At 48.2% G+C, this 25,791-nt stretch overlaps 1 protein-coding gene across 2 annotated transcripts in view; it reads right to left on the bottom strand.

Annotated features, from left to right (window-relative positions):
* Positions 1 to 25,791, bottom strand: part of LOC147663312 (testis-expressed protein 264-like) — a 732,805-nt gene that overhangs the window by 494,410 nt on the left and 212,604 nt on the right. For both annotated transcript variants that reach the window (XM_086950537.1, XM_086950536.1), the window contains one exon: positions 4,784 to 5,005. In XM_086950537.1, the coding sequence (XP_086806663.1) occupies positions 4,784 to 5,005 (222 nt within the window). The remainder of the gene's footprint in view (positions 1 to 4,783; positions 5,006 to 25,791) is intronic.

The following is a 25,791-nucleotide window of genomic DNA, read 5'->3' as shown; positions in this document are numbered from 1 at the left end:
TAGTCAGAGCACCTTCTGCCCACTTCCAGGGTGCAGGATTGGGGTGGCACCACTTGGCAGGACATAACTCTGAAAGATGGCAGAGTTCAGGTGCTGGGTTGAGGCTGGGAGGAGCCTTCTGTTACTGGGTCTCTATGCAGGAGGCCAGTCAACTAGCCCTAGAGTCACTCTGGGGTCCTTGATTTAACATATGCAGGTCCAGTCCTTCTCACCCAGGCAAGAGGGCAGCAGGTCACTACAGCATGTAGCAGCCCTTCAGGGCAGCAGTCCAGCACAATGGCAGGACATCCAGCAACCAAGCAGTCCTTCTTCCTGGCAGAGTATGACAGGTCCAGAAGTGTACTGAAGAGTTAATGCCTGGGGTCTAATATTTATACCTGAGCCTTCCTCTGAAGTTTGAGAAGCTTCTAGAGGTTTACCTTTGAAGTCCACTACGCTCTCTCTTGTGTGTGGCTGTCTGCCTGAAACTACAAATCCCAACTGTCAGCTACACCCATGCATGTGACCCAGAGACCAACTACAGGCACTAAATGGATAAGGCATGAAAATGTCAACTTTATAAAAAGGGCATTTTCAAAATTGTAATTTAAAATTCGACTTCACCGTGAGAGAAGATTTTTCATTACAGTTCCAAAGGCACCAAACCTGAACTGGTTACCTGCTCCCATTTGGATTTTAACTCTTATTAGATGTGATTACGCACCTCCAATCCCTGCCTATGGGAGAGATAGGCTTGCAGAAGTGAAAAGCGAATTTGAGAGGTTTTCACCACCAAGACATGTAAAACTTAAAAGTGCATGTCCTACTTCTTTTTAATATACATAGAACCCTGTTCTCTGGGTTTTCCAGGTGCTAACCTAGGGGCAACATACATGTATTTAAAAGGAAGGGTTGGGCCTGACAAAAGGTTAATTTTGCCAGGTTGAAATGGCAGCTTAAAACTACACACATAAGCTGCAATGGCAGACCAGAGCCATGTTTAAAGTGCTACTTAAGTGGGTGGCACAATTAGTGCCGCAGGTCCACTAGTAACATTTAACTTACAGGCCCTGGGCACAGGCCATGCCACTTTACTAGGGACTTATGAGTAAATTAAATATTCCAATTGGGGATAGGCCAATTCTATCAGGGTCTAAGGACAAAGCACATGCCTCTACCACAGTGGCATCAGCTTTATGTCTTATTTTTCCTCTAAGTTCTTCCACTCATAAACAAGGGTGGCTCATCTTTGAACCATAATATTTCCTTATTTGATTTTCAAATAAAAAGGGCTGGTCTCTTATTCTCTCCTCACACAAGGCTCCAAATTTGCTTGAAAGTGCTTTCAACATGCTATTCAATTGTTTCATTGTCTTTCTGCACCCTTCTTCCGAAATTAAATCTTTCTAGAATTGTATTTATTCTCTAGAAGTAACGTGCATTAATTTATTCAACACAATTTCAGATTCATACCGCCCCTGAACATTATTAACTTCTTGTTCCGGTAAATTTTTGACCACCTCTTACCACAAGACAATGAGTTACTAGGGTAAGTTTCCTTTCCAAACTTGGATTAAATCCACAGATCCGTGGTAATTCAAAAATAGCTTCTTCCATTTACCCCATCTCAACACTGGTTCACCAGGATCGGATAGGAAGAACAATGGAGGGGCAACATTTTGAAAGTTCTCTTTATGTCTTCCCAAATATCAAGTAGACAACCAATCATTAAACTCACTTCTTTGACAAAGTTAAACATTTACACTACCTGTCTGTACTCTGAGGATGTGGATCGTAAACTTGGGTTAATTCTGTTTTTTATTAAGTTACCAAGGACGTATTGGTTCAGACTCATATAATAGAACCTGAGTCTGGTATTGGCACAGGGCCATGTTCAGTTTAATACGCTGCAACCCAGTTTCCACAAACCTTGCGTGATCTATATACTTCTTATTCCATCCATTACTGATTTCGTTCAGATCGCCCTTAAGTTCATTCTTCACTGCAATTATCTTGCCTTTCACCACCTCCTGCAGGAGAAATGATCTGGTGACACTCTGGGCCAAATCATCCTGCCCATCTCACACACAGTTTGTGCTATTCCTCCCTGTTGCGCTCTCCTCACTCTTGGCTTTGTGAATGGATTTTTGCTGCAGCATATCTGTAATGCTAAGTTCCTTTATTCGGTCCTCCACCATGGCTCTGTGTGGGCGCGTTCCTTGGGAAGGCCACGTGCAGGCTTCTTCAGGCAGGAAAGGGAGCACGGGGGAGTCGTGTCTTGTCCCTCCAATTTCTACTAGGGGACTTGAGCTAGTGCTGTGATCCTCTCCACTAGGCACCCGTGCTCTCCCTCAGTGCCTGTTTGGATTTGGGCCCGACTCGTCCCCCTGTGCCATCCATGCACCTTTCAGGCACCTTGCAGTCCCCTGTACCTTTTAGGGAAGAGGAGGCAAAGATTTCATTCTTCTGCTGCCTCTGCCTGCTGTCTACGCTGGCTGCCTGTCTGTAAGACAACCCCCCCCCCCCAATCACTAACCCCCCCCCCCCCTCCACCGTCGCTGGTCCTGACGGATGGGGTGGGGCTCTCTGTAACTGGACCCCACTTGCATATACTGCATAGTTCCTGGAGGTGGCCTACCATGCCTCTAGCAGAGTCCGTGTTGATCCCTTGTTGCATGAGGCAGCAGTCCCACACCGAAAGCTCCTCTCGGCGACCATAGGCAGACTTCACAGCCCGGCGGCCGCCATCTTGTTCCCAATCCCGGGTTAACTTCCCTGCCACGGAGAACAATGGTAGAGCCTGCAAGCAAGATCCTCTCTTCTAGCGTGATGCCCACGGTTTCCCTGTATGAGGTCGCCACAGTGCCACACAAGCATTGCCCTTGGATGGGCGTCTGTGAGGGCTCCTGTAAGTTGTGCCAACAGCCTGGGCGCTGGGTATATCTCTTTACTGCCCATGTGTGGTATGGCTTTTGTGTGGGAACCAGAACTCATCTTTGTATCCTTGGTCATACCTAGAATAGAGTTTTTGATGTTATATCCATTTCCCTGTCTACACTTTAATGATGACACCTTGTGAACAACGTTATCTTGTCCTAACGGGAAGTATGATGACCCAAACTATTTGATTAATTAGGTTTGTTTTTAGTATCAGCGTGACTCCCCCCTCAATCCCATAGTAGTCCTGGACACCAAACGCGACAGAGAGCCACCGACATCAAATGACTACAGAACCTGAATCTCTACTTCACATATAGAACCCCTAAGCGCCATGTTAGCTGTTTTGCTCGCTACTTAGCATGCTGCGTGGCTTTTTTGGTACTTTGGTATGATGTGTGTCATTTGGCGATTGATGCTACTCCTCCAGTGCATAATGTGGAACAAGGGTACCGAGCTGTATTATGACTATGGCTCCCAGTTTTCCGTTTTTACAGATTTTTACAGATAAATACATACAAAAAACATTGTTTTCTGTCTGCATTTATTTTTAAAATCAGAAAAACACAGAAAAGTGTGTTTCTTGTGGGTGACTTTCCATGCTGTTTTTTTGTGATTTCCAGGACAAGGCCGAGCAGATAGTAGCATGGGAAGTTAAACATAGGTTAAGATATCCCTAAATAAAGGCTTATGTTAACATATATTTGTATTATGATGCTGATATGTACCTGTAGGTGTAGTGTTTTGCAATAGTTAGCTGCTTAATTTCTAAAACACGACAGGCAGCAAAGTGTGAGTGCAGGTTTGTCAGTTAAATAAATGTGGAAATGTATCATTTTACGATTCCATTCATTCGCAGAACACATAATAAATATGGACAAGTACTAATAAGATGGCCAAAAAAGAAATATGGATAAGTAGACGGAGTAAAAAAAAAAAATACCATAAAACTGGGAGCCCTAATTGTGATGCACTAATTATTGGAAACTACTGACTGCCTAGTTGGTAATGTCCTGGGAGATTCCACTAGTTAAAAAGACGAATTGTTTGTTTTTGTTCTTTAATAAAATAAGTGTTTTTATCACATAAATTAATAAACTAAGCCCACAACACAAACGAATTTTGTGAAATAACTAATTAATATTAAACAGGCATTGCCGACATAAAATCAAGATATTTATCATTGGAGACAATAGTGTTGCTGCATGCAGACAGGATCACTGATTCGTGACCGAAGATAATGGCAGGTGTAAGAAGGGCACCTCTAGCTAAGTCTGTAGGACAACTCGGGCATTAAGTTAAAGCATCTCCTCAGCCCAGGCGCGCAGGAGGCTATTATAAAGCTTTGAGAAAAACACAACTGCATGCCAGGTCTGTCGCAGAGTGTCAACATGATGGGAGGCATCGGTAGGGCAGATGGGATAAAACAGAGAGAGAGAGGACCACAGATGCCATGGTCAATGTTTGTTGCATCCATCAGCAGAGTCCCAGACTGCCCCAATACCTGGAGCTGTAAGAAGGGATGAGCCTTGGTGATACTGAGGAGCGGAAGAGAAACATTTCTGAGGACAAACAATATACAGAGGGCCAGCTGGACTAAAATTAGAAAACAGCAGAGTAAATTGCTGATGCTAACAGTCCATAGATCTTAACTACAACAATGAATGAATTAACACCAAGCAACACACTGCTAAGTATGATGACTTTGGCACTGCAGTTTTACTGTGAGGTTTACTGTAAACACTAGAGTCTCAACCAATCAACAGGAAATCAGCAACATCTCTGGCAATGAATAAAGTGACAGAAGTTAGGGTTATCACTAATGTAAAATATACAGGAGGGTTTAACAGGAGCTGCAGGCACCTACCTTGATGTATTCATTGAGGGCGGAGTGGACGCGAGTGGTGGCGAGTTGGATGGAGAAGGGAGTGGTGTAGGGGAAGGTACTGGTCACTGCATGGCTGACCTCTGGGAATGTGATGATGTTGAAGCCAAACTTCTCGAACTGGCTGACCAAGTCTTCTTTGGGCATCTCATCGCCCTCTCCAATGATGGTGCCGACCAGGTAGCGGCACCGCTCGACTGGCACCTAAGAACGGCGAGATAGAAAGAGTCAGTAAGTGGCTGGCGGGACAGAGGCTGAAAAAATCAGAGAAGAGAGATCTGAACTTCAGGGAAAGAAATATCATACAAGTGTCTGCCGATGATTCGGGGCTCCTTACTCCAGGGATTTACCAAACTCATCCATTACATGAGAGCCCACTGAAAATAAACCTTGAGGTTCAGCATCCTCCTTCAAGCTTTCAAATGAAAGACATTACCACAATGAAGCAAAACACTGCTCAGTGCAGGAGAAGAGAGCACACTTTACTGTACACCTCTGGGGAGTCAGTCCAATACACTAGCTCATTTCCACCACAAATCACAAGAAATGGGCTGTGCCAATACACAGTGGTATAATGCACCAGACTAGAGAAAACAGTGTTGAGTCACTTCACCATTTTGCCCTAGACCTAGCTTCATAAATGAGACAAAATTGTGGACTTAAGGCCATGAGCAGTGAAAAGAGGTTAGTCAGTGAAAGAAGATTTATTTCTGAGATGAGATCCGCTCAATCGAGAAACACAATCAATACAAGACAGAAATATAGAAATATATAACTCACATATTAAAATACAATGTTTTGCATTACCAATAAACACACATAGCTCACTTCATAGAAATAATTCACTAGAGAAACTCTTTATCAAGATGTGAAATTAAAACGCATGGTGAGTCCCACTGATAACAGCCATGTTTTCTATGCATAGCTATTCTGCTCACCAGATGTGCCCATCAAGGAGATGATGTGTGCTTATGCTCAGCAGAAACCTTACACATTGTGGTTTAATTAATAAGGCCACCTACGTGCTCTCTAAATTGCTCTTCTGTGTACCTTGCTGTATTGATGGTAAGAACGTATCATGTGATTGGTACTGGAAACGTCTCTGATGGGGTAGATATGTGACCACCTGCTTTGCCTTGGGGAGCTGGTCTCCATTACTGGTGTAGGGGGATCCATTGTTTAGGTCTCGCCTGAGACAGCGCATGCGCTGTCTCTTCGAGACATTTAGTAAGCCTCATTTAGTAACCCTCAACGCCTGGAACCCAATCTCCACTGAGGACACCATCCGCCTGATGAATTCCATCCACTCTGGATCCCCCACAGACCCATGCCCCCACCACATCTTCAACAAAGCAGACTCCATCATAGCTCCGCACCTCCGAGACGTCATCAACTGCTCCTTCAACTCCGCTACCTTCCCAGAAGATTGGAAACACGCTGAACTCACCGCCCTTCTGAAAAAACCAACAGCAGACCCCACCGAACTCAAAAACTACCGCCCCATCTCGCTTCTCCCATTCCCGGCCAAAGTCATCGAGAAAGCTGTCAACAACCAGCTCGCCGCCTTCCTCGAAGCCAACAAATCCCTCGACTCCTCACAGTCCGGCTTCCGAGCCAAACACAGCACTGAGACCGCCCTCATCGCAGCAACAGACGACATTCGAACTCTACTGGACAATGGAGACACAGTCGCCCTCATCCTCCTCGACCTCTCCGCAGCCTTCGACACAGTCTGCCACAGCACCCTTTTACAACGCCTCAGAAACATCGGAATCCAAGGAAAAGCACTGGAATGGATCACCTCGTTCCTCACCGGAAGAACCCAGAGAGTCCGCCTCCCACCATTCAAGTCCGAGGCCTCTGAAATCATCTGCGGCGTACCACAAGGATCCTCACTCAGCCCCACCCTCTTCAACGTATACATGAGCCCCCTCGCGGCCATCGCCCGCCAACACAACCTCAACATCATCTCCTACGCGGATGACACTCAACTGATCCTATCTCTCACCAAGGACCCCAGCACCGCTAAAACTAACCTACACGAAGGAATGAAAGAAGTCGCCGAATGGATGAAACAAAGCCGTCTGAAACTGAACTCAGATAAAACAGAAGTCCTCATCTTAGGTAAATCCCCCTCTGCATGGGACGACTCCTGGTGGCCGGAAGCCCTCGGAAATGCACCCATCCCGACAAACCACGCACGGAACCTTGGCGTCATCCTGGATTCTTCACTCTCAATGAACAGACAAGTCAGCGCCGTATCCTCTTCCTGCTTTAACATTCTTCGCATGCTCAGAAAAACATTTCGCTGGATCCCCTCCGAAACAAGGAAAACAGTCACCCACGCTCTAGTCACGAGCCGACTGGACTACGGAAACACCCTCTACGCAGGTACCACCGCTAAACTCCAGAAGAAACTACAACGAATCCAAAACGCCTCAGCCAGGCTCATATTAGACATCCCACGAAACGAACACATCTCTGGTCACCTTAAAGACCTCCACTGGCTACCCGTCAATAAGAGGATCACTTTCCGACTGCTTACCCACGCACACAAATCACTCTACGACATCGGACCCGATTGCCTCAACTCTCGACTTTCCTTCTACTCCCCCTCCCGCCAACTTCGCTCTTCCAGCCAAGCCTTCGCCACTGTACCTCGCATCAACAAGACCACCCTGGGAGGCAGATCCTTCTCATACCTGGCTGCCAAAACATGGAACTCACTCCCCGCTTACCTTCGCCTCACCCAGAATCACCTTGCGTTCAGAAAGCAGCTTAAAACGTGGATATTTGACAAATAATCCACCTCCCCTTCCTAAGCGCCTTGAAACCCTCTGGGTATGTAGTGCGCTATATAAATGGTATGACTTGACTTGACTTGACTAAAAGTGCCACCAGAGGCTTTTGCTGGCCTACAGCTTGCGTTCACGAGCTCATGCGCTGCCATCTGTGTTTTTATTGCTGTAATCAGGCTCTTCTGCTTGCACTACCCCCCTCCCTTTTTTCCCTCCCTCCTGGTCAGCTTCATTTGTGTCTTCTAGCTATGAATCATGCTCATCTGCTCGCACTCCCCCTCCCTTCTCCCCCCTCCTCTTCCTCAGTTTCATTTGTGTCTTCTATCACTGTGAATGCTCCAACTTCCACCAGGCTCACACACCACCAGCCGTCAGTGCACGCTTCCACCAGACACACACACCACCAGCCGTCAGTGCACGCTTCCACCAGGCACACACATCACCAGCCGTCTTTTCACGCTTCCACCAGGCATACAAACCACCAGCCGTCAGTGCACGCTTCCACCAGGCACGCACACCACCAGCCATCAGTGCACGCTTCCACCAAGCACACACACCACCAGCCATCAGTTCACGCTTCCACCAGGCACACAAACCACCAGCCGTCAGTGCACGCTTCAACCAGGCACACAACACCAGCCGTCGATGCACGCTTCCACCAGGCACACACACCACCAGCCGTCAGTGCACGCTTTCACCGGACACACACACCACCAGTCGTAGGTGCACCCTTCCACCAGGCACACACACCACCAGCCGTCGGTGCACGCTTCCACCAGGCACACACACAACTAGCCGTCAGTGCATGCTTCCACCAGGCGCACACACACCACCAGCCATCAGTGCACGTTTCCACCAGGCACACACACCACTAACTTTCAGTGCATGCTTCCACCAGGAACACACACCACCAGCCATCAGTACACGCTACCACCAGGCACACACACCAACAGCCGTCAGTGCACGCTTTCACTGGGCACACACCACCAGCCGCCAGTGCACGCTTTCACAGGGCACACACACCACCAGCCGTCAGTGCACGCTTTCACCAGGCACACACACCACCAGCTCTCATTGCACGCTTCCACCAGGTACACACACCACCAGCCGTCAGTGCACACTTTTACTGGGCACACACACTACCAGCCGTCACACACTACCATCCGTCGGTGCATGCTTCCACCAGGCACACACCCCCAGCCGTCAGTGCACGCTTTCACCGGCCACACACAACACCAGCAGTCAGTGCACGATTCCACCAGGCACACACACCACCAGTAATCAGTGCACGCTTCCACCAGGCACACACACCACCAGCTGTCAGTGCACGCTTTGACCAGGCACACACACCACCAGCCATCAGTGCACGCTTCAACCAGGAACAAACACCACCAGCCGTCCGTGCACACCTCCACCAGGCACACACCCCACCAGCTGTCAGTGCACGCTTCCACCAGCCACACACACCACCAGCCATCAGTGCACTCTTCCACCAGGCACACACACCACCAGCTGTCAGTGCACGCTTCCACCAGCCACACACACCACCAGCCATCAGTGCACGCTTCCACCAGGCACACACACCACCAGCCGTCAGTGCACGCTTCCACCAGGCACACACACCACCAGCCGTCAGTGCACACTTCCACCAGGCACACACACCACCAGCCGTCAGTGCACGCTACCAACAGGCACACACACCACCAGCCGTCAGAGCATGCTTTCACCGGGCACACACACCAACAGCCGTCAGTGCACGCTTTCACCGGGCACACACACCACCAGCCGCCAGTGCACGCTTTCACCAGGCACACACACCACCAGTTCTCATTGCACGCTTCCACCAGGTACACACACCAGCAGCCGTCAGTGCACACTTTTACCGGGCACACACACTACCAGCCGTCACACACTACCATCCGTCGGTGCATGCTTCCACCAGGCACACACCCTCAGCCGTCAGTGCACGCTTTCATCGGGCACACACATGACCAGTCGTCAGTGCACGATTCCACCAGGCACACACACCACCAGCCATCAGTGCACGCTTTCAGCAGGCACACACACCTCCAGCCATCAGTGCACGCTTCCACCAGGCACACACACCACCAGCCGTCAGTGCACGCTTCCACCAGGCACACACACCACCAGCCGTCAGTGCACGATTTCACCAGGCACACACACCACTAGCCATCAGTTCACGCTTTCACCAGGCACACACACCACCAGCTGTGAGTTCACGCTTTCACCAGGCACACACATCACCAGCCGTCAGTGTAGCAGGCAGGTTCTTCTCAGAGTTTCTTGGTAAATATGCGTTCGATGCCTGGGAGGGAGTGGTTCGAGTTTCCTTAAACCATGCTGAGTATTCAGGTGCAGTGCATGAACTCCTATGTGAGTGAGTCATGCTGCCTGGGGCTCACTCACTCCACAATTGTAAATTGCGCCTGCACCAGGCTTTTTCTCAATTGCAAAGATTGGCGCATGCGCACAGCTAGGCAGCCCCCACACCCTCGGGAATGACTTCTTCCTACAACCAGAATGGAAACAACATTCAGAGCAATGAAAACAGGTTCATTTGATGCAAAAAACTGTTAACAAAAACCATGTCCAGCTATTGTAGATCTGGCAACTTAAACAAAACAGCAACAGAAACCAAACAAGCATTGGCATAGCCAATAGGTCTCGCTTTTTGGACCCTATAAGTATTTAGTTATTCAGCAGAATATTCTTGGTGCAACAACAACTGTTGCATGGTTAAACACATAAGGTCCCAAATGCGAGACCTATTAGCTATGCCAATGCTTTTGTTGTTCTGCTCTTTGACTCTCAGTCTCCTAATTTTTTGCAATAAAGACTTTGCAGATTCAATTTAAAAGCGAGACAGCTTTCTATGACAGTGTTTGTGGAGTGGCTGGAAACTGCAACAATTTAACATGTTCAGTGGCTCAAGCAGACCTGACCTGCACTCGATAACCCAGGCACCCAAGGTAAGGCTGTCGCTTCTCTATTGGGAGATGTGGGTGGAGAAAGGGTGGTGCTTAGCAGAGTTGACGGAATTATGCAATTTCTATTTTTAAATGATAGACTGTTTTATAATTATTGATTAAACACCAGGTACATTTTTGCCAAAAGATCTTATGTAGTAGGAGATGATGGGAAGGAAATAGTTGGCTAGGAATCTGGAAGTACAAGTTGCTAGTAAGTAAGGGTGTGAGTGAATCCTCACGGGATCAGAGCAGGAGGCTCGGGAGAGAAGGCATCATTGCCTAAGTCCCCAATATAAATCCTGCTGGATGAGTGCTGTTGAAAGAGCCACACTGGTTCAGCCACTCCCAAACTCATTTGAATCTCTGTGGGATGTGACCCATCATGTTCTGATTGCAAAGGGGGCAATGGACAAGCTTGAGTGTATTTTCCGTCCTCCATCCTTGGTTTGAGTTGGCAGGGTAAGCCGTCAGGCCTTATTTCCCCCTCAACCTTTCACCCCTACCACGCTGGTGACGGAACCGTTCCGTCACGCCCCTCAAGTGGGCTGTGCTAGTGACGGAACGGTTCCGTCACGGCACGCTCGCCGCGCCTGCGCGGCCCGTTCTATTGAGCGGGCGGGGCCGTGACGGAACCGTTCCGTCACAAGCACAGCTCACCCGAGGGACGTGACGGAGCGGTTCCGTCACCAGCGTGGGAGCGCCGCGCGGCCCCCCCGCCCCTTAGCACTGCGGCGGCTATTCCGGGTTAAAACCTATTTGTCCGCCCTTCACTGAGATGAGCTGATGTGATAAGTGACAGACTACATAACTTTTCTTTACTTGGAAAGTGTCCCAGTATGATACATGAAAATCAGAACCAAAGAATCTAAGATAACTACGATTCCACATATGGGGGACTGCTCGACGACTTTATATATACAATTTATATATAAGCTTACACTTTATTATGAGAAGACTTAGGGTCTTATCTAGACTATGGCAGATAGTCCGCTGAGGGGGTCAGAGAACCATGAATGAATGAAACAGATTTGTAAAGAGCAATAAAGCTGCTCCAAAAAGGAGTGTCCCAGCGCTAGGTGAAGTGTAGGACACAGCATGAGGAGTGGGCTAGAAGAGGGGTCCGGCAGCATTAGATCTCTCTGTAGAGGTGGGTCTTCAGAAGGCTCTTGAGCGAGTTCTCTGAGGTGGCGCATCAGGTAAAAGATTCTAGAGCCTTGGGGCCAAAAAAGGGAAGTAACACCCACCTGCTCTGGTCTTATTGATCTGGGGGATACAGAGCAAGTTGTAGTGGACTGAGCATAGAGCTCTGTGGGGAAGGTACCTTTTGATGTGGTCACTGATGTAATTTGGGCCTCTCAATTGTGTGTCCGTGAACGTTATTGTCAGGGCTTTGAACTGTATTCTTTGCTTGACAGGAAGCCAAATTAGGCTTTTAATAGATTGCCTTTTAGTCTAGCTGCCGCATTCTGGACCCATTGTAATCTGTTTATCAATGCTTGGGGCGACCCCACAAGCAGCATGTTGGCATAATCAAGTGTAGACGGGATTCAATGCGTGTACAATGATCTTTCTGGACTGTTCCGGCATGAATTTGAGGGTCTTTTTTAAGGTTTCAGAAGGGAGAAACAGACTCCTGTAGTAGTACTGACAAAGGGCTTATAAGTTAGTGCATTGTCTAACTTGACCGCCAAAATTTCGCAAAGGTAGCTTCACAAATCATCTGCCATGTTTAGAGATTCCCAGCGCCTGGATGCCTCAGGGCAGCATCCGCGCTTAATAAAAATTCTTTTCATTTCATTTCATTCATTTCATGGCGGGGATCTCTTGACTTTGAAGGGAGCTTTTTAGGACTGAAGATGCCCTGAAATTGTCAATTCCCTAAAATTATGTACAAGTAATTTGGGGACATCCTCTTACAAACTACCTTGGAGTTTCTCATTGGTTGTGATCTATCTTCTCCAAACCCAGAAGAGCTATAACAACTGTGACCAGTGGATTTCCAAGGGTGCCTACCGAATGCCCTAAAGTACTAATGAACAAGTTACTTACTTTCGATAACTTCTTAACTGGTAGAGACTAAATCTAGCCCCAGATTCCTTACCTTTTGAATTTTCCAAGGCATCAGACTGGATCTGAAAGGTTTTTCGTAAGCAGTATCACTACGCGTCGGTAGGTCGTGTCGATTGGCTTTGAGCCTGGCAGTGGCGGTGTCCACGCCGGAAATGACGTTGCAGCACCTATATAGACGCCACCCAGGCAGGCGGACATCAGTTACTTTTCAGGACTTTCCACACCAGAAGCACAGAGCCTTGAAGAACACTGACCACTGGTGTGTCAAAATTAGGGCCCACTAAAGGGGTCATCCCTGTCCCTAGAAATCCATTCACAGAGCAGGGAGGATGGGTGCGTTGGTAAGGAATCTGCAGCTAGATATAGTCTATCAGATGAGGAGTTACTGAAGGTAAGTAACTTGTGCATCTGATAGAGACTTCTAGCTGCAGATTCCTTATCTTTTGAATAGATACCCATTCAATACCATCGCCGGAGGAAGGTCTGAGAACTAATTTCATATGAGAAAATCCTGCAGGACCAAACAGGCAAGGTGCCAATCCCTGTGGACCTGAATGTCCGTCCAGACAGTAATAATTAGAGAATTTGTGCAGGGAAGCCCATGTTGCTGTCTGGCAGATATAAGAGCAGAACTCTGCATGCTAACACAGTGGCTGTCGCTTTATCTCTGGTGGAATCAGCCCACAAACCTTCAGAAGGCTGCTTCTGGCCAGCACATAGCAGATTTTGATGCAGAGCACGCCCCATCTGGAGATGGCCCGCTTCTGCACTGCCTAACCTTTCTTTTCTCAAACATACCCCACGAAGAGTTGGTCATCCACCCGAAACTCTTGGGTGTGGTCAAAGTAGATCAACAACACTCTTTTTGAGTCCAGACAGTGGAGTGGTTTGTCTTCTCTAAAGGGATGTGGAGGAGCATAAAAGGTAGGTAAAGGTGATAGATTGGCCTACATGAAAAGGGGTGACCACTTTTGGTAGCAAGGAGGCCCTTGTGACAAGCACCACTTTGTCAGGATAGACTAAGAGGCAAAGCGGCTTAGATGATGAGGCCTGCAGCTCACTAACTCTGTGGGCAGACGTAATCGCCATAATGAAAAATGCTATCAGGGTGAGAAGCCTGAGGGGACAATTGTGTAGCGGCTCAAAAGTAGCACACATCAAAAACCCAAAGCCAAATTAAGATCCCACTGAGGCATACTAAAAGGTGAAAGTGGGAAGAGATGAGCAAGACCCTTGAGGAACCTATGTACAATAGGGGACTTGAATAAAGAGGGTTGATCAGACAACTGCAAGAAAGCAGAAATGGCAGATCGATGGCCCTTAATTGTGCCCAGAGCAGAGCCCTGGGCAAGAGAAAGAATGAAGAGCAGAACTTTAGAAAGAGGGGTAGAAATGGGATTAAAAGATTTTTCTGCACACCATGCCACACATTTTTTCCAATGGCAAGTGTACACAGTCTTGGTGGAGGGGCACCTAGATGCAAAGATGACATTTCTGACTTCGGAAGGAAGGTCAAAAGCAGTTACCTATCGCCACTGAATCTCCATGCAAGAAGACAGAAAACTTATCGACTCAGGTGGAGAACCCTCCCCTTATGCAGCGACAGAAGATCTTCCTGAAGGGGGCAGCCTGATTAGAGGGTTGATGGCCATGCTCGGTAGCTCAGGATACTAGACTCTTCGTGCCTAGTATGGAGCCACCAGGATGTCTTGGGACGGTCTTCTTGATCTTCTTGAGAACTCTGGGCAGTAGCGGTATGGATGGAATGGCGTGCAGGAGGCCTGAGCTCCACTCATAACAAAAAGTGTCTCCGAGCAAGTGTCTCAGTGGAAACTGCAGTGCGCAAACCTACTGGCATTGCGCATTTTCAGCAGAGGCGAACAGATCAAACCAAGGTTCTCCCCACTGCTGAAAGAGACCTTGCACCAGCTTCTGTTGGAGACACCATTCGTGATCCGTTAGGCATCTTCAGCTGCAGTTTGTTAGCCACCACTGAAGATCGTTTGCAGTTCCCTCCGAGATCTGTGCCAGATGGGCGAGATTCCCTTGCTGCTGCGACCACTGGAACTTCAGACCCCACTGCAGAGCCCACAAATGCCATCTGGCATGTGTCACTAGCAGGATGAAGGATGCCATTAGGCCAAGCAGTCTCAGAATCACTCTCACCGAAACCCAGAATAGAGGCTGAAATATTGGTATCATAGCTTGAATATCCTGGACTCGCCGCTCGGGAGGATAAGCCAGAATAGATTCAATGAAAGGGAGAGTCTGAGACAGAGTCAGGTGTGCCTTCGGCATGTTGATAGTAAACCACAGTGAGGGCAGAAGGTTCGCCGTAGTCTGGGGGTAGGAGAAAACAGCCTGGGGTTAGCCCACCTTCAGCAGCCAGTCATCGAGGTAGGGGAAGACTGGCACCCCTGACCTCAGCAGATGAGCTGCAACTATCGCCATCACTTTGGTGAAAACCAGTGGGGTGCTGATAAGGCCAAAAGGAGGCACAGTGAACGGAAAGTGCTTGTGGCCTATGGTAACCCACGGATAGTGCTGGCGGGCAGGCAGGATGGGAATATGAACATATGTGTCCTGCACGTCCGGCGGGCAGGCAGGATGGGAATATGAACATATGTGTCCTGCACGTCCAACACTATCATCCAGTCTCCTGGGTCCAGGGCAGACAAGACACAAGCCAACATGAGCATTTTCAACTTCTCCTTTTTAAGGAAGAGATTGAGAGTTCGAAGACTGAGAATAGGGCGAAGACCCTTGTTCTTTATGGGGACCAGAAAGTAGCAGGAATAACAACAACAGCCTACTTTAGCCACCAGAACCCACTCTATGGCTCCCTTGGCCAAGAGAGCTGGGACCTCCTTGTGGAGAAAATACAGATGATCCTCCATCAGCCGATCGTGAGATGGTGACATGGGGGTAGGGGCTTGTCTCGAAGGGGAAGGAGTAACACCTTCAAACAACCTGCAAAACACACCTGTCTGATGTCATGGACTGCCAGTGGGACAGGTGATGGTGAATCCTCCTGCCATTTGAGTGCCCATGGTAGTAAAGGGGTAGACTAGAAGAGTTTGGAGGCTGTTGCTGTGGGGGGGTGGGGGGGGGGGGGGGGTGGCTTTAAGTCCACTGGCCACCTGACACACGAGGTCCGGAGTACTACGCCCTTGGCCACGCAGAGACTTAGTAGCATACACGGTGCAGTAGCTGGGCAGAAATGGCGCGTCTGGAAGCCCCTTCCATCGCCATGAAAGGAGCGAAAGGCTGATTGAGGTGGATGTGGGGCAGCAGATAGGTCTAAGGAGCTGGCCGTAGCACAAGAATCCTTAAAGCACTGGAGCGCCAAATCTGCCTGGTCTCCGAAGAGACAGGTGTCACCAAAGGCCATGTCCTTAAGCGAAGCTTAGACAGCCCCCGAAAAGAAAATCAACCTCAATCAGGCATGGGGCCTAGGGCCACTGTCATGGAAACTGCTCAGCCTAGTGAGTCAATCGTGTCAAGTCTACATTGAATAGTGAAGTTTGCTGCATCTCTCCCGTCACTGACAGCTTGGGAGAATATAGCCCGGGCCTCCTCTGGGACCTGTGGCAGCACTTGCACAACCGTATCCCACAAAGTGTGAGAATAACAGTCCAAAGGGCAAGCGTGTTCATGACCGCAATACCAGGCTGATGGAAGAAAACAATTTTTTTTCAAATGAGTCCAGCCTCTTGGATTCCCTATCTGGGGGCGCAGTAGGGAAAGTGCATTGGGTGGTGGAGGCTTGGACCACCCAAGCCTGCTGCTGTAGGGTGTTGTGTGAGGAAGTTTGTGTCCCAGGTTGGGGGCAACGGCAGTGGGCTATTGTCCTATTCACTGTACCCCCTGTGCTGGGTTTGGACTAGGTACCCAACAGGACGTCAGTGACTGCATTATTGAATGGACCTAAGGGTTCCGATGTGGAGATTCCTGGTTGAAGTACCTCTGTCAAGAGATTAGTCTTGACTGCCACTGTGAGGAGCTGAAGGTCAAGGACCTCAGCTGCACTCCACACCACAACTGCATAAGAAGCTCCCTCCTCTGTAGCCATGGTAAGGGGAGAAAGACCAGCATTTGGAGATGTATCAAGGCTGCTGGCTTCAGTCAAGTCCTCACACCAGTCCACACTTTGTTATTCCTCATAAGGCTGGTATTCTAAAGGGTCCAGTGACCCCTCCCAGTCTTCACTAATGCAAATAAGGCTTATGCTCCAGTCTAGGAGGTAAGGCTCCTGTCCATCCGGCTTCGTGTCAGAGTTGGGGAAGACAATGGGGATAGCGGCACCAGGAGCACCGGTATAAGAACCGGCTCCAGAGAAGGTAGAGATGGCACGACCAGCAGCAGTCTGGATCCACAAATGGAAGCCTTAGGCCCGACTGCAGAAGGGCCGTAGCCTCTGGCATGGAACCAGATGGGGACCATTCTGACCCAGCAGGGACCAAAGGTGCATTGACTGGGTTTGGCTGCCCAAATATGAGGTGCATAGCCTCATAGAACTCTTTCATTTGAGCGGGGTCGCTCCGACCTTCAGAAATTCGGGGAGGCACGGAATCGACTCAGGCGCAGGTTCAGGGGGAATAATTCCTAGAACACTGAGGCTCTTTCGTCTCACCCGCCGAAGTACAAGGATAAGTTTGTGCTTCCTTCTTGATTGTCTAGAGTACGAATCGAGGATGAATGGGACGAGGAGGACTTCGGGCTCCGAGAAGAATCCAGAGACCTTCCCCTTGACTTCTGCGGCGTCGCTTTCCAGGCTGCTAGCAGTTTCAGAGGCCGCTCCCTCAAAGCCTTCAGGGTCTTGGGCCTGCAATCGGACACAACTTGGTTTCATGGTCGGGCTTCAGACACCAAAGACACACATGGTGCAGGGCTATCACCAACTTCGGATGGTGACAGGCGCCACATGTCCTAAAACCCTACTTGCGTGAAGACATCATCGACACACCAGGAGGGAAACCTCAAACCCAGTTGACAAAACATTAACAAAGCTGTCAAAAAATGACAGAGGGGTAGCTCTTCTCCGGATCAGCGATTGCTTGCGTGGAAAGAAAAGAACTGACTTCAGCACGCCTGGGTGGCACCTATATAGGTACTGCCACATCATTTCCGGCATGGACATGCCGCCGACTGACGCACCGCCGTTCCACACCACCTACCGGCACGCAGGGGTCAGGCTCACTGAAAACTCTCCTGGATCCAGTCTGACTCCTGGGGAAATTCAAAAGGTAAGAAATCTTCGACGAGAAGTCTCTATCAGATATATTATGTTTAGCTGGTAACAGAACATGAGATATTTTAACAAGAAGTACAGCTACAAGTGATATGGACAGTCCCAGCAGCACTGTTCCAGGCTCCCTCAGCATATTTTTCCTCATACCAGTTCGAAAACTACTCACTAAAAACATCAAAACAGTTGTCTCATGTGAAAGTCCGAGCGTATCTGTTGCTACCTTCCCTCCAAATGTATTCAAGTGTGCAGTATCTTTAAAATGTCTAGGTGGGGTGTTGTACCATTGTGGAGCCCTGGACCCACCTCTACCTGGAAACCCACTAAGGCAAAACTCTACACCGATACAGAAAGCAGACCAGCAACTCACAGTTGTTGAAACAGAGTGGCCGAAATTTCACAAAACCAGTAAGTGTCTCTCAATTAAATGAATGATCGTCTATTCGGAGACTAGAAGAGGTCAAGAACCACTCTTTTATTCAAGCTGATGGCCCCAAGCAAAACCTGCAGGCCAAAACCATAGCTTAGCTACAAGTGAGGATGCCAATGCCATTTAAATTGAGGGACCAAGCAATGGCAATAGGCCAGATCCCCACCATCATGAGGGTCTCATACCATGGCAGTATACGAGAACCTTACAGTCATTAAAACCGAGGATCCAACTACTGTCAGGACAGTCCTTCCCCAACATCCTTTGTGATGGAGAGATGCCCCCACATCAGCAGCAGTCAGGAGGTTCGATTAAATCAGCATATTTTCTAGTGTAGTGCACATTGCACACAGCAAAGTAAACTGCCCTAAGAAACTCACAGATTTTTAACGGAGCAACAGAACAGGGACATAAAGTGAACTGTTCTTGATGTGTAATAGATGTGGGAAGGGCAAAAAAAGTGCCACAACACAGTACCTGATCACTGTTTACATTGTACCTGCATAACAAGACTTTTATTCAAAACTGCATGTACCAGGCCGAATAGGGAACCAGTAATGCTGCGGATGAAGTGGCCTGAACCGAGCACAACGAAAATCATCAAAATATTAAAAACAAGCATTGGCCAATACACCTGGCTTGCATTTTCAGTTATAACCAAACCTATTGGCTTTGCCAAAGATACTGGGAGCGGTGAGCTAGTATTTCAAAGGCGGAGCAGGGCAGCTGCCAAGCACTGAATGTGGTTGCCTGGCAGCTAATTGTGGTTGTTAGGGAAGCAAATATTCCCTCAATAGAAACTATTAGAAAAATAGAACTTTGCATCACCAGCATTTCGTTTAGCTGTACAATAAATCAGCGCACAGCCGCGACAAAAAGACAACTAATGTTTTTTTTTTGTCAAATACATGAATGAGATAAAGAACTGCTCGTGATAAAATTAGACGATAGGATGCCTTTTCGGTGTAAAATAGTTTCTAATGCATTCCAATGGAAACACTTCTTTCAAAGCAGCCTAATACACAAAATCAAATCCATGATGGTGACACTGAAGAACTACTCTGGGTTGATACAAGATATGATTGACACGGTCATAAGCCAGCAACTGAAGGGGTTGCCCCAAGCAGGACAGTAACTTGAAGGGTGCTGACCGTCCACACTCTACATTTAACAAGGGGTTGGATTCGCTAAACCTAAAAAATGAATATGTAAATAAAAAGAAAAGACAGCCACATAGCAAACAGCAATACAAGCAACAAGAGAAAGATTTAACAATTCACAGAAATAATGAAAAGCGACATTTTGCATATATTTCTATATAATGTGTATCACTCGAGAAAAGGCCCTTTATTAATTCACCATAAGTATACGAAGCACTGCACCGAACTGTCGCAAGAGGGCAGCGTTGTTCCACATATTCCAGACACGGTTCGTTCAAAGCCTGAAGGTAACATGCGTAGAATAGCTGGAGCGATGTGAACTCAGAAATGAGTTGAGAGGATCAGACTGACAAAGAGTACCTGTATTTTTTTTTGCATTCAAACTCTCATAGCACACTTGAGTCAGACAAAAGGACCACATCCTGACCAGGGATTTCGACAAATGTATTTAACATGGGAGGCGAGGGTCAGTCGCGACGTAATACAAGCTACATTTATTTGCTTGTATTCTGAGAAGCTGAGAAAAGGGCGTTTGATTTTTTTTTTTAATCAACAGTATTGTTACGCGCCTTCGTAGGGTCGTACAGTTATTGAGGCTGAAAGAGGCGGAGTTGAAAATCTAATTCATTTCGCAGGTTTTTTAAGGGTGGGCAAATAATGCCGCTCCGCAGGCGGACTTTGCTGGATTTTGCCCACTTTGCCAACCACCATTTGGTAGAGTTTGTTGTGAAACTCTGCCATATGGAGGCAGAGCATTCTCGCAAGTGGCTTGCCAAGGTTAAGATGGCGAGCACAAGCGAGAATTTGTGTCCACAAGCGCGATTTTGGGAGCTAGAATGCCTCCCGGTGAGATTTCTCAATGCAGGCGGTTGTTTCAGGTCGCAACCGTTTGTGTTGAGAAAGCTGCTACTCGAGTAGGAAATCTACTTGAGCGGCAGAACGAAGCACCGCGTGGGACAGTTTGCGCTGATTTTACAGCGCATGCTTGCTCCTGGTGCTAAAAAACAGCACGAGCAGCGCATACATTATAAGTAGCTCCACGAAATTCCGCAGAGTGAACCTCCGCGAATTCCAACCACCCCTAGTTTTAATCACCACTCCTCAATAAGAGGCGAAGAGCTGTGAAAATGAAACCACTCTCATTCAACCTCCCTCGTCCACTCGGAAAGAGCTCTTAACAAGGACAATCAGACCTACCTCCAGCTAAAAAACATTGCTCATTGGTCTGACTTTGAGCTAATGTTGGCAAACGAGGTCTTCAAGATAATTTCCAATCTAAAACCTTCCTCTCAAACCATGGACCCCCTCCCTTCCACAATCATAAAAGAACTCAACCACACCATTTCCCCTTTCTGGACAAAAATCATCAATGCCTCTCTCACCTCAGGTGTCCCAGACTCCCTCCAACTAGGACAAATCACACCTATTCTCAAGAAACCTGGAGCTGACCCTAATGATCTTAACAACCTCAGACCTATCTCTAACCTCCCATTCCTTGCAAAACATTGGAGAAATATGTCCTCCTTCAACTCAATAATCACATTGATAAGTTTAACCTCCTTGATGCCTTTCAATCTGGTTTCAGAAAAGGCTCTAGCACGGAAATAGCTATGCTCAACACCGCCGACGACATTCACAAGGCCCTAGACAAATGTGATTCCTGCCTTCTCATCCTTATTGACCTATCTGCAGCATTCGACACAGTAAACCATCCAGCCCTTTGGAAACCCTGTCGAAACGGTCCGGCATTAATGGCAAAGTACTAAAATGGTTCACCTCCTTCCTTCAGCACCGCTTGCAACAAATTCAAATTAACTCCTGTCTCTCAAAGCCAACTAAAGTCACACTTGGGGTCCCACAAGGCTCGATCCTCTCCCCGGCCCTCTTCAATCTCTTCATGGAGCCCCTCACAATCATATTGAAAAAAGCCGGAGTGAATTACCACCTTTACGCGGACGACAACCAAATCTATTTCAGGATCAAGTCTCCCAACGACATCCAACTCCTCAATACCACCCCAACCGAGATACAAACTTGGTTCTACGTTAACCACTTAAAGCTTAACCCAGACAAAACGGAACTAATCCTATTCTCTCCAAAAAGTAACTATCGTCCAATCCAAGAGTGGCTCAAGAATCTGGTTGCCCTAAACTGACCCCTTACCCTATCCGACTCAGTTAAGTCTCTAGGCATCACTCTTGACAAGAACTTATCAATGGAGACTCACATCAAAAACTCTGCTAAAAGTGCTCTCTACTCTCTTAAACACCTCAAGAAACTGAAACTTTTTCTACACCACAATGACCTCAAGACAGTAGTCCAATCCCTAGTTCTCTCTAAAATCGACTACGGGAACACCATCCTTACAGGGACTCCAAAGGCTCACCTAGCCCCTCTAAGAGCTGTGCTGAACATGTCCGCTCGACTCGTATCTGGAGTTAAAAGATTTGATCACATCACTCTAGCTCTCAACCGCCTCAATTTGGCTTCCCATGGAAGGGCGATGTATCTATAAATTGGCCTGCATCACACACAACACCCTTCACTCTCCTGACCCCAACTACTTAAATAACAAACTGAGTAGAGCAGGTCAATGCAGAACACTAAGAAGCTCCAACTCACTCTTTCTTATTCCTCCGAAATTGAAAAAGAAAACCACCCAAAACCGATCATTTTCTGGCAACGCTCCCAGGATATAGAACGCTCTCCCTGGAGTCCTCAGATGCAACCCCTCCATCCCCTGTTTCAAAAGGGACTTGAAACTCCATCTCCTAAACAAATACTATCATGACCAACGTCAACCAACCTTAGTCTTCTTTATCCGAGTTCTCTCCTCTCTCCCCCTCCGCTCCACTGCATATTTATTCCCATGCTATTTTTTTTTCTGTGGTTTGCCTACTATGTAATGTATTATCCTTCTGCTGTTTACTATGTGTATGTAAAGCGCTCTGATACTTACTGGCCAAGCTAGCGCTATATAAAACTTTAAATAAATAAATAAAATTGAGAGAACAAAATACAAAGTAATGGGTGGAATGTTTGAATTACCGTCAGCAACTGGTAACTACTCTAGGCGGCACCACTTAAAACAGAAAATAATCTTATGCAAATTACCGTTGATTTTGCACCAATAGGAACACTGAGCTGTCAGGCCATGTCCTGTCCGACTGGTAACAAAATCTACCCCAGACCGATGTCTGGCTTCTTGAGCCTCATCAGTGAGGTACAAGTTGAGTACCAAGTTATAACAAGCATGTGACTCTAAGCGTACTAGTGGGTCGATTGCTGTTTTTGAGGCATACTCTAGCACCCGCTCATACTGTCAGTAAAGTAGCTCCCAGTTTGGAAGGCCAGACTGGCCGTACTGGGCATCGGGCGTTTACCCGGGAGGCTGGAAGGGTGGGGGCTGCTTTGCTACTGGGGTCCGGTTTTGTAGCAGTGCAGCAGTCTTAAAGGCAACATTAAAAGTGCCAAGATAACTCTGATGATTAATGTACCTGCTGGAGAGTGATCAGAGTTTTGTCTAGTGGCAGTTTTGACTCCTCTAAGGTAGCACAGAGGGTTCAAATGTCTGCTGCAAAGAGCGTGTACTATGCAGATCATAGAACAGTATTTTATGTGCATAGTTCTGTGGTTTACCGATTTGCCACAGAGTTCCTTTTGTTGCTGTGCAATTCTTACGTTACAATTGTATTGTAGGTTTGAAAGTTATGTTTTTTCTCAGTCGTTCATTATACTAATTTTGCTAAAAATGGTTTATTTGGGTAGAAATAAATTCTTAGTAAAACCAACCTTAACTACCGTGTTACGTTCTGAATCCTGAGTTTGTGCTTCCCCATAGCAAGAACTCTTTAAAAATGTGTACTAGTATGGATGAAACCTACAGTAAACAGCCATCACAACGAGGCTGTTACTCCGCAAGTCTTTACATCTCATGCGTTACAACGCATGTGGTGTAACAACGCGAAGCCATTACTACACATACCACAACATCGCATGCGCTTTTACAATGCATGCAATGTAATGGCTATCCACATAGTTGTGAGGAAACGGAGGCTGTTCCGTTGCCTCACAATGACGTGCACCGCCCCTCAGTCGACGCTGGAACCAGGAGAGAAGAACCACAAGGAAAGAGAGATAATGGGTTTGGGCCTGGGGTGGGGGTTACTTTTTTAGGGTTTAGGGTAGTGTGGATGTAGTGTTGTAATGTTTGTGTCGTGTAGGGTTGTTTTTTTAGGATTTAGGGTAGTGTTAGGGGGGTCGTGCAGGGTAGTATTAGAGTGTGGGGACCGGAATGGGGGTAGGGTCGTGCTGGGATAGTGTTTTAGGGTTTAGGGTAGTGTTTAAGTGTTTCTGTAGTGTAGGATAGTGTATTTGGGTTTAGGGTAGTGTCGAGGTGGTCGTGCAGGATAGTTTTAGAGTGTAGGGGCCAGACTGGGGGTCATGCGGGGGTAGTGTTTTAGGGTTTAGGGTAGTGTTGTGGTGTTTGTGTAGTGTAGGGTAGGGTAGTGTTTTAAGGTTTAGGGTAATGTAGGGGGGTCGTGCAGGGTAGTGTTTGAGTGTAGGGACCAGACTGGGGGTAGGGGGGGAGGGTCGTGCTGGGGGTAGTGTTTTAGGGTTTAGGGTAGTGTTTTGGTGTTTGTGTAGTGTAGGATAGTGTATTTGGGTTTAGAGTAGTGTTGAGGTGGTCGTGCAGGATTGTTTTAGAGTGTAGGGACCGGACTGGGGGTAGGGGGAGGGTCGTGCTGGGGGTAGTGTTTTAGGGTTTAGGGTAGTGTTTTGGTGTTTGTGTAGTGTAGGATAGTGTATTTGGGTTTAGAGTAGTGTCGAGGTGGTCGTGCAGGATTGTTTTAGAGTGTAGGGGCCGGACTGGGGGTCATGCGGGGTAGTGTTTTAGGGTTTAGGGTAGTGTTGTGGTGTTTGTGTAGTGTAGGGTAGTGTTTTAAGGTTTAGGGCTGTGGTTCCCAAACTGTGCGCTTCGGCACCCCGGTGCGCCGTTATGCGTTGCCAGGGGCGCCGCGGAGCGATGTGGGAAATTACAGTGGCAGCGCTAGACATTTAGAAATTACACCTGCATAATCGTTATAAATGCGCCACTTTAAGGAAACAGGAATATAAAGAAAGGTTAGTCTGATCTGTAAGCAAAATGCAGAGTGGAGCTGCAGGGGCTCTTGGAAGGTGTGAAACAACAGCAAGGCCTCATTAACATGCAAATGGTCTTTAAAAGACATGTGAAGTGCTAGGGTGCGGCTGCTTGTGTGCCCAGGAGGTCTTAACCACAGGCTGCCACACACAACTGGGGGAGGGGACTGGGGGGGGGCTGAAGCCCTTTGAGTTCAGTGGGTGTTGTGCGCCTGAGTCTGAGGGCACACAGAGAACAGGCATGGAGATAATGGATAGAGGGCACGAAGAGAGAAGACATTGAGGAAAGGGGCAGTCTCAGGGCACGAAGGGAGAAGGCATGGAGGAAAGGGGCACTCTCAGGGCACGAGGGGAGAAGGCATGGAGGGAAGGGGCAGTCTCAGGCAGTCTCAGGGCACGAAGGGAGAAGGCATGGAGGGAAGGGGCTGTCTCAGGCAGTCTCAGGGCACGAAGGGAGAAGGCATGGAAGAAAGGGGCAGTCTCAGGGCACGAAGGGAGCTGGCATGGAGGAAAGGGGCAGTTTCAGGGCACGAAGGGAGAAGGCTTGGAGGGAAGGGAGAGTCTCAGGGCACGAAGGGAGAAGGCTTGGAGGGAAGGGGCAATCTCAGGGCACGAAGGGAGCAGGCATGGAGGTAAGGGGCAGTCTCAGGCTGTCTCAGGGCACGAAGGGAGAAGGCATGGAGGAAAGGGGCAGTCTCGGGTTACGAAGGGAGTAGGCATGGAGGAAAGGGGCAGTCTCAGGGCATGAAGGGAGAAGGCATGGAGGAAAGGGGCAGTCTCAGGGCACGAAGGGAGCAGGCATGGAGCAAAAGGGGCAGTCTCAGGGCACAAAGGGAGAAGGCATGGAGGGAAGGGGCAGACTCAGGCAGTCTCAGGGCATGGAGGGAGAAGGCATGGAGGAAAGGGGCAGTCTCAGGGCACGAAGGGAGAAGGCATGGAGGAAAGGGGCAGTCTCAGGCAGTCTCAGTCCACGAAGGTAGCAGGCATGGAGGAAAGGGGCAGTCTCAGGCAGTCTCAGGGCACGAAGGTAGCAGGCATGGGGGAAAGGGGCAGTATCAGGGCATGAAGGGAGCAGGCATGGAGGAAAGGGGCAGTCTCAGGGCACGAAGGGAGAAGACATGGAATGAAGGGGCAGACTCAGGCAGTCTCAGG

The sequence above is a fragment of the Lissotriton vulgaris genome, unplaced genomic scaffold (assembly GCF_964263255.1).
Source record: "Lissotriton vulgaris unplaced genomic scaffold, aLisVul1.2 SCAFFOLD_251, whole genome shotgun sequence".
Lineage (NCBI taxonomy): Eukaryota > Metazoa > Chordata > Amphibia > Caudata > Salamandridae > Lissotriton > Lissotriton vulgaris.
The sequence above is the reverse complement of the archived record's forward strand: the minus strand, read 5'-3'. Positions and strand labels throughout refer to the sequence as shown.